This window comes from Microtus oregoni, unplaced genomic scaffold, assembly GCF_018167655.1.
Source record: "Microtus oregoni isolate MIOR12 unplaced genomic scaffold, Mior012 000019F_ref0000042, whole genome shotgun sequence".
Lineage (NCBI taxonomy): Eukaryota > Metazoa > Chordata > Mammalia > Rodentia > Cricetidae > Microtus > Microtus oregoni.
The window spans coordinates 36,298,492-36,308,506 of record NW_024543078.1 but is presented as its reverse complement, the minus strand read 5'-3'; the positions used below and the strand labels follow the sequence as shown (position 1 = coordinate 36,308,506).

The 10,015-nt window shown below is 41.1% G+C and overlaps 1 protein-coding gene across 1 annotated transcript in view; it reads right to left on the bottom strand.

Moving 5' to 3' along the window:
* Window positions 1–4,326: 4,326 nt before the first annotated feature.
* The window catches only part of LOC121459273 (HORMA domain-containing protein 2-like), an 82,588-nt gene continuing 76,899 nt past the window's right edge, over window positions 4,327–10,015 (bottom strand). Inside the window, exon 10 of the mRNA XM_041668804.1 lies at window positions 4,327–4,431. Coding sequence (XP_041524738.1) covers window positions 4,327–4,431 — 105 coding nt within the window. The remainder of the gene's footprint in view (window positions 4,432–10,015) is intronic.

Here is a 10,015-nt window from a genome sequence, read left to right as displayed (position 1 = left end):
AAAAAATGAGGTGGACGAGAGACTAAGGAAGACACACACATGCACACACGCATGCACATGCACACACATTGAGTAGCTATGGAGCCCTAGCTATATGCTTACTTGGCAGTTTGCTTGATTTTCTTGCTTCATCGAGAGGTAAAATAACTTGTCTAGAAAATAGTAGTCAGGTTTGAATTTAGTATCCTAGGCATGTGATTTTTTTCTTTCTTCTTCCTTTCTTGCTTTTTTTCTTCTCCCTCCCTCCCTCTCTCCCTCCCTCCCTCCCTCCTTCCCTCTTTCTCTGAGATGGAGTCTTGCTGTGTAGCTTAGACTGGGCTTAAGCTCACAGTCCTCCAGCCTCAGACTCCTGTGTACCATCAGGCCTGGATAACTCAGGCTTCTTCTTTACTAGCTTTCTATAAGGAAGATGGGAAATTGTTTTATCTTGGATCCAGTTAATATTCATTCAAATGGAACCAAGCTTCTACAGCTTTTAGGAGTGTGGAAGAACCAGATGTCAACATTTCAAAGACATTTTTACACTAGGTTTCTGCTCTGAAGTATCTGAGACCCCTAAAGAAAGCTTCTGTGCTTCAGTGCCTTCCAGATGTTTCTGGCTGTTTCATTCAGCTTGTCCCTCTCCTTGGGGAGAAGGGCTTGTAGAGCTGAACACCAGGGTCAAGATGAGGTCAGTCTAGAACAATGAGTGAGACTTCACTGAAGGTTCAAAGGTATTATACTGGAATTACAGAAAAATCCTGACCCTGAATAGGTCAGCCTATTTTCCTAATTGCCGGGCAAGATTTTTCAGGGTTACCGTTAGAGCAGGTCTTCCCTGCAATTCCCAGCTGGGTATCAGGACAGTTTTCCTGACTTTGTACACAGTGAGCCAGGGACACCTGTAAGACATCATCTCCCACAAGAAGGAATCTCAGCGGGCATGTGGGCGCTTGCCTTTAATCCCAGCACCAGGGAGGCAGAGGCAGGCAGATCTCTGAGTTCTAGGCCAGCCTGGTCTACATAGCAAGTTTCAGGACAGTCAGATCTACGTAGAGAGAGAGAGAAAAAAACAAAGCAACAACAACAACAACAACAACAATAACAACAAAAAGGAAACAAACCCCCAAACTACAACACAACAAAAAAGAGCAACTATGCCCTCAAAGTGAAGTCCTATCTGCAGAGTCACTCACTGTCCACTCAGCTGGGCACTGTGGGAACACTTGTGCTCTATAGCTCCTTTCAAGTCTCACTCTCGGGATAGAAGCTCAACCTTACCATGGCATTTAAAATAAAATAAAAGTTTTCAACAAACAAAACAATTATGCCCTCAACTATACCTGTAGTCTATGGATACTGAAAACTGTATATCATATCTCAGCAAGGACCTCAATATACAAATCACAGTTAGCATGTTACCACAGAAACAAACTAGTACTTTCCAAAGAGGACACGATTAGGTATTCACTCACGTGTGCAGAGCTAGACTGTCACTTGGGCTTCCTTCCAAATGACATTCATTATAATTGAACATTGCTTTTACTATGAGAATCTGTGGAAGTCACTGAAGATCTCATACTGTTGGTTCTGAAGCCATAAATCAACAATTCTCAGTTACACTCAAAATGAGCTCTAATGTTTCTAGAATTTTAAATACCACAGAAGTTTGAACTTATCTCAGTGCAACTTTGACACTGATACCATTTCCAGCCTCTTCCTGGCAGATGTGAGCTGGAGAGTGAAAGAGCCTAGACACCAGAGGGACCTGCAGGAGGGGAAACGAAGGTGTGGTTTTGGTGCCTGGCTTCAAAGGCTAGAGGCAACGCTGAGCCCAGCCTATTTCTTTTTAGCTAGACTAATTTCTGTACAGAGAGCAAACCACTCGCCAAAGTCAAACTTCCCCACATGAGTTTTAGTTTAACAATGCCCCAGTTTCCAAGCTATCGTCTTCTAATCTTTGTAACTGTGCTGAGGAAGCAAGCATAGCCAGGGTGAGTGAAGGGCCAGCAGAGCACTATGCGGCGTCCTGCCCTGCAGCTGGCTTCTCATGGAGTCACCGCTCCTTTCCCCACCGTTCTCTCCCTCCTTCCCTCTTTTCCTTTTCTTCTAGTTTTTGATGTAGTTGTATTTATTCATTTTCTGACAGCTAGGGACAGAAATGAAAGACTAAAAGATTTCTTTCCTTTAAATAAATCTTTCAGTGAATGAAACTGAATGTCTTCAGTCCTTGATAACTAGCTAGCTATTTTACACGTTCTTGTTTCTCAGATCTTCTTGATAATAGAGCCCCTTCCCTGTGCGGCTACCAAGGACAGGTATCCAGTAACTTCTCTCCCACCTCATGTACTCACTGCATCAGAATCACACTGGACCCAACGGCAGTGAGAAGCTCTTTAGTTGAGAATGGGGGAATTAAAAGATAAAGTCAGATCACTACAGACAATTTTTAAACTTTAAGGATCATTGTCAATTTTAGGCTAAGTTTCTAATAAAAGTAAACATAAATTGCGAGCTAAATTCTTTTAAACAGAATGGTTCCTTCTGAAATCCAGATTGACTAATTACTCTGTACAATTCATTTGCTCTGTAAATCAAAGACCCTCGAGATGTGAAGTCCCTGTGTGTTCACAGCTCGTGGTGACTCAGCTCGTCAACTGTGAGACAGCCCCCTGCAAAATCCTGACGACCTGCGCAGCTCAAGAGCTCTTCCTTACTCTTAGCCAAACTGACCTCTTGACGCTTTTACAGATTTGGTCTTGGATCTGCCCTCAGGAGAGACACAAAATAAACCTAATCCCTCTACTAGACAGCAAATCTCCTTATGTTATTCTCTTAAAAGAAATTATGATGACTCAGGCTACACTTCTATCAAGGATATAATAAACCCAATTACCTTTCCCCTCCTGCTCCTTTTAGTGGCAGAGCAGGCTTACATGAAACTACTTAATACACTAGGCAGGGAAAATCCAACCCCCTCTTCCACCACAGTCTTTGGTGCTTTACTCAGGTTTAAGGCTTCAATTGATACTCAGCCCTATGTCCTCAGAAACAAACTAAAGTCCAGCAAAGGGCAGTGCTAGACAGGCAGGCTACTTTGACTTTCCTCTGTACCACAGATTTCTGCAGACTAAGGTACATCCGGCCCAGAGATACTCTTTTGTCAAAGGTCATATGATCTCAACTTCTATGATAGAATCCTAAGAATTTTCCACAGGACTCAGCCCTGACAGTTTGGTTAGGTTCAGTTAAACCATACTGTGTGATAAGCACTCAAATGCGGAGAGCCACACTGCCTTGGAGAAATACTGATCTAAGGGAGAAGAGCAGCAAGTGTGAGATACGACGAGAACGCCCTGCAGGCCTGGCGAATGGCTCAGTGCATAAGGACACTTGCTGCCAAACCTGACGACCTAAATTCAGTCCCCAGAATCCACATGATGGAAGGGGAGAACCAACTCCAACAAGTAGTCCTCTGATTATCACCCATACACCATGGCAAGTAAAACACACACATACACATTTAATACTTATCTATCCCATTTATTAAGTTCAATTATTAAATTCAATGTTACATAAATCATATAACAATTCTTTAACTCATTTATTGTTCATAGCACATTAATTGTTAAGCCTATCAAAATTCTTCTAGAATAGGGAGAGGACAAATAGAATCACCTACAAGTTACAGACTGATAAACTCAAATATTTTTTGGAAAATATTCAACATAGGTCTTACAAGGGAACCAAGCTCCTGAATTGTTGCATGTCAGCTGTTTGGGACTGGCCAACAAAACAGGGCCTAGGCCCAGAGCTGAGGAATTTCACAGGGAAGACATCTTGGTCCACATGCTGCTGGCCAACTTTGTGATTGAAGTCAACATGTAAATCACGTCTGGCTAATCACCTCCATGCATATCCTATGCTATTCTGTGCGAGTTTTAATAAATCTATAGAAGGATTCCAACACACAGGGTACAGCAAGTCAGAATATCTCTCAGTAGTCCAGATATCTGGAGAGTTTAATTATGTAAAGAAAAACCCTCTTCTTTAAGAACAGCAACTTATTTCTTTTCAAAATAGCTGCTGTGGTTCTTTTGCAAATACAAAGTCTGTCTCATCTCTAACTTGGCCGTGAGATAATGCCATCCCACAGAAGCCCTGGTGATCTTGTTTCCTTCTGGCAAACTGAACCCATGTCCTTCTCAGCAGTTTGGCAGCTTAGTAAACTGAATAAAAAAAGTTGAGCAAAAACTTAAAAAAAGTTTGGTGATAAAAACTTACTTTCCTGTTACACTATTTCATACATGTTTTTGCAGAACAGATGTAGTTAAAGGCACCGAAGTTTCATTTTCTTTTTGGGATGAGGATTTTCACTGGCTCAGTGACCTTCCTCTTCTTCCCGGAGCTTTCAAAACTTGACTCAATGTGCACAAAATTCACTCTTTGAATCTGTGAGAATTACCAAAGAGAGGTATAATTCAGCAGAGATGTGACATCTACACAAGACATGTAGAAGACAGGAAGACTAAGCGTGCATAATGGATCCAAACCTGCTGCTCTCCTGTGGTCTTGTTTGGCCTGGCACATAACCCTGCTGCCAGTATCAGAATTTGGCATTCCAAGTTTCAGGACTGAAGTCCCCTGGAGGCAGCCAGTTTCTGGGACAGTGTCTTGGCTCTTTCTAGTGAATTCAGCACATACAACTCTTGAGGGAAGGCTTGTTGATCAAGGTGTGGGGCCAACAAGGAGCAAGTAAGGGTCAAGGGAGATCTAGGGCACTGATTACTTAGAGGCAGACATAATGTAAATCCCTTTTTTAACTAGCAGAGAATACAACCTTGTCTTTTCTGAAACTGTTTAGACAAAGGCTTACAAAGGACAGTGACTCCTTCAGCTGCAGAAAAGGATATATTATTGATTACAGGGGAGCTGATCAGTGAATTATTACTAATCATCAACAATAAGACAATTTTAGTGAAGATCTTAGGGCTTATTTTTGCTCAACTGAATGAGTAAGTGGAGGTATATATGTTCTGCCAGACAACCCCTGATGCCTGGAGTTCCAAGAAAGGTATAAAGGGCATTGTATATTATTCAGCTGCTAGAAAGGAATAACGTCCCCCCACCCCCACATCTTCTGGTGCTGTGGAAGGAAAATGTAATCCAGTATATTTTAAAGCCAGACTTCTCAGAATGAATACAAGAGGCTCCAACATTATCCCTCTTTTCTATTGTAGTAGATGCAGGTTATTATTGATATAGTATAACTGTTGACAGAGATTGCTGCCCTGCCCTATCCCGTAGCCATTCAGCCCCAAATAAACACACAGAAATTTAAATTAATGATAAACTGATTGGTCTGTTAGCTCAGGCTTCTTATTAACTAATTCTTACATCTTAAATTGGCCCATTATTCTTGGGCCATGTGGCTTGGTAACTTTATGAGTGAGGCAGTCCCATCTTGCTTCCTCTTGGTCTGGGTGATAACTGCAGACTGCGTCTTTCTTCTTCCCAGAATTCGCCTGTTCTCATCGCCCCGCCTCTATTCCCTGCCTGGTCGCCCCTCCTATCCTTCCTGCCTGGCTACTGGCCGATCAGTGTTTTATTAAAATACAAGTGACAAATCTTTACAAAGTACAAGACCATTGTCCCACAGCATTTCCTGATGGCCCATATGTCTGAGTTCTACATCCAGAACAACCTCAAGACTGCTGGCCGAAATGATCAAGCCTCACAGGATGGCTTTAATTTCTCATCCTCTTGTCTCCATCTCCCAAGTTTTGACATTTCAGGTGTATATCACTACAGCTAGCTGATGTAGTGAACCTGAGCCACATCTCTAGCCCTGCTGTATTTTTAAACATACAGTAGTTCTTAAGGCGTTTCTTAGCTAAGCATGTTGGCTCATATCTCTAACCCCAGTTCTTGAAAGATTGTAGGATTATTGTAAATTCAAGGCCACCTTGGACTTCAGTGTCTCATAGAGAATAAAACTTAAATCACAAAATTCACATGGGCCTGAAAAAACTCACTTTCTGCTGTGCAGTACTTCACTAGTTTCCATTGTTAATTTAGTAACATTCTCTGCTTAAGAAGCCTAAGAACAGGATTTGCCTTATGCACAGATAAGACAGCCACCCGATCTGCAGTATTTAGATAGCATTGTGAAAGGTCTTTTCTTTGTAAATGACTGTTATACTTCCCTGTATATTCAAAATGCTTTTTATTTGAACATTGTTCCATCTTTTTCTCTTTAGCTGTCTTTTCTGTTTTCTATCCCCCACCCCAGTGACTTTATTATCTCCTAGGAATCAATTACATTTCATAAGCAGCAAGCCCCTATAGTTAAGCATTCAATGTAGACCTCTTCTAAACCCCACACTTGCATGTATATCTAACAGCCCACTATAAGTCTCTACATAGTCATTCCAAAGAAAACCCAACCATACTATGTCTTAGATTGGAATTCATCACCTGCTTCTATAAGCCTTCTTCCAATCTTTGTTTACACCTAAGGTATTCAAGTTAAAAGTCTGAGATTGGGGAAAAGCTCATGAGGCCTCAACCCTAGGCAATGAACTAAAGGTTACTAAGGGATATTGAGTGGGAGAAATAGTCTTCCCCAGGGAAGAGTACACCAACTGGTTATCCAATACCAAATGGTCAGCCCTGAAAACACACATACAAGTAACATTATATGAACTGATCAAGCTGTCTTTATATATTTAAGACTCCATCACCCCACACACATACCCCCACACCCTCACACCCCACCATGCATTCATGTGCCTAATGGCAAAGAAAAAGAGAGCATGAATTTGAAAGAGAGCAAATGGGACGTCTGGAGGAAGAAATGACACAATCATATTCCAATCTAAAAAAAAAAACCCTAAATTAAAAAAAATTGTGATTCAACCATGGCCACCTTGTCATTCTCACTCTGCTATATTAAATCCTGTTGATTTTATCTTAACAGTGTTCAAATCCATCTGTGTGGCCAACAAAAACAAACTTGATGGCATTTTTATAAACTTTTTGTCTCATACTGCTTTGAGCTATTTTTTGTCTGGTTGGTTTTTTGCTTGTATATTATGATTTCTGATTTTGTGTTTCTGTGGTTTTGTATGTGTGTGTTTGTTTTTTGGTTTGTTATCTAAAGAAAGGACGGACTTTGAGTTGAATGGTTAGGGAAGTGGGGAGGAAGGGGGAGGGGAATGCATGATCAGAATATATTATATGAAAAAATTTTCCACCCATCTGTGTTTTTCTACTATATCTAATTTAGTGCAGGCCAATGTCATTTCTTCCCATTTATAGTTGCTGTTTGGCTGACCAACTCTTCAGTCTTCAATATAAGCAGTGTTGTATCCACCTCATCTGACCAGTCATTCTTCTGTATCACTATTCACTCCTAACAAGTCCCCACTCACCAGGATGAAGCTCAGTGTTTTCCTGCCTCGGCCCTTCTCTACAGCTTCCACTTGCCCTCATGCAGATCTCTAAATGTGCCCTTCTCTCCCTTCAGACTCTGCCTTTATGCTCAGTCCTACTATTTTCTCTTCCTTTCATCTGGCACAGGGTAGCCCTACAGCTTCTACTATCTTCCTTGCCATCCTGACAGCTGTACTGTGTTCTTACCCCTTTGTAACATTTACTACAAAGAATTACCAGTCCTTCTTACCAGTCTTCCTCCCAGTCCTTGTGATAAGAAACAATATTTTAGTCATCTTTGCATTCTTAGTTTCTAGCCTCAAGCAGGAACCCTTTAATTTATTCCCTGAATGGAATGAACACATGCAATACTGAAATTGACCAACTGAGTGTGTGTGTGCATTTGTGTTTTTGGAGGTATACATGTATGTATGTGTATATGTACCATCCATCTTGTTTGTCTTTGAGGCAGGGTCTCTTACCGGCCTAAAGCTTATTGATTAGACTTGGCTGGCTGATCAGCAAGTCCTATAGGGATCTGCCCGTTTCTGCCTCCTGCGTCCTGGGATTATAAGCACATACACCATGTATGGCTTTTATTATTATTATTATTATTATTATTATTATTATTATTATTATTATTAAACAAGTGGGTTCTGGGGATTAGACTAAGGTCTGTGTTTGACAAGACTTGTACTGAATGAGATATCTCCCAGTCTTTGAAACTGATGTTTTAGCCAGGCACTAGAATAATATATCTAGTAATATAAAGAAAATAATCAAAGTCAATTTTCAGGATTAAGCTTTGTGAAGAGTCATTAAGCACATGATTACAATATAATACAATGCTATATTATCCAAACAGACATCCATCCTTTCAGCAATTACTGTCTATGACACAAATCTAAGTGAACAAGAGTGATAAAAGTCCCTGTCCCATGGATTGTGTAATCTGATTACATTACTTTTTGGCTTAGTAATTTCCAATGGCATCACTTCAGGTTTGGCTGTCTGCTTGGAAGTAATGCTTCTTTACAACTCCTGTTTCCTCAGGAAAGTGTTCACAGTGCTACACACTTTGGCAGGCCAGGTGAGAGCTTACTGGACCCCTTGAGTGAGTATCTCCTCACTTCTCTGGTCACGTCTGAAATGCAACCTTGTGCTTTGATTTCATACCCCGCTCCCTTTTGATTCTAGTCCTTTGCATGTGATACTTCATCCTAAAATACTTTTTCTTATATCTTCACTTGTAGGTTCTGACTCTGATGAAGAATTATTTCACCAAAGAAATTTTGTCCATCCCTGTGATATCACTACAGACATATATCTAGTTCTCTAGTTTCTAGCTACTAATTAATGCCTCAAGGCATGTCACAGAAACTCAAATCTTCCGTCTTTCTCTGACCTTTTTCTGATAGTAGATGATAGGTAAAGAACAGCAGATATTATCTTCATTTCAGACAGTGATCTGTCTCATAACTGGAAGCTGCAGAGAGAGGTCAACAAGGCTGAACGAAGACATAACAGTCTCCTTCATCTAGTCTGTTAGCATTATATTCCCAAATGAGCCCTTGAGGTTCCTGACCCATAGAGAACATGCAAGCTTTGTGCCCCTTCTCCTATACTCCACCATGGGCACCTTCTAATACCCTTTATAAACATAGTGTGTCCCCACAAATTCTATGAGCCATTCAAACAAATTATTTGAACTTCAGGGAGCTGTGGGAATCATAAATTGTGCCAATGGGTCAGGGGCACAGGAAAAAGAAATATCTGTACCTTGCAACTGGTATCTGAAGTGTGTGTGCTTGGGGGCTCAGGATTCACTTTACATAGACAGTGTCAGAATGGAATTGAGTTAGAGGACACCAGATTGGTTAGAGCAAGCAGAAATGATAGCTTGCTTTTTGGTGAAGAGAAATCCTCATACCTTTCAAGTCACAACAGTCTTCTGCGTTGGAGCTGGGAGATGGCTTAGTGGGTAAAGTACCTGCTGCTCAAGCATAAAGTCCTGAGTTCATGTCTCCAAGCACTCATGTAAAAGCGGGGTACAGTAGTAACATCTATAACCCCAGTTCTGGGTGAGGGTCAAAGATAGGTGGATTGCTGGAGCTCAATGGTCTGCCAGTCTGGCTGAACTGGTGAGTTCCAGGTCCTAATGACACTGTCTCAAAAAATAAATTGGAGAGTAACTGAGGAAGGCACCAGATATTGACTTTTAGCATGCATGTGCACACACAGAGAGGCACACATACATATACATGTATCCTGGAACACATATGAACACATACACACATATAATGTACACACATACACAGAAAAGGGGGAAGAAGTCTTGTGTTGAGGTGTGAAAGCAAAGAAAAATAGTTTGCTTTATTTAAACAAACACAATCCCAATCAAGTTAGGTTTCACCAAACATACAATCTATAGAATTCTAGATTAGAAACATGCCGTTTTTGTCACATTTGAATCAGCAACATCTAGGAAGTGCCCTGAATGTATAAGAGACTAAAGAATGAATGAATCTGGGCTGGAGAGTGCCTGCTCTTCCAGAGGTCCTGAGTTCAATTCCCGGCAACCACATGGTGGCTCACAACCATC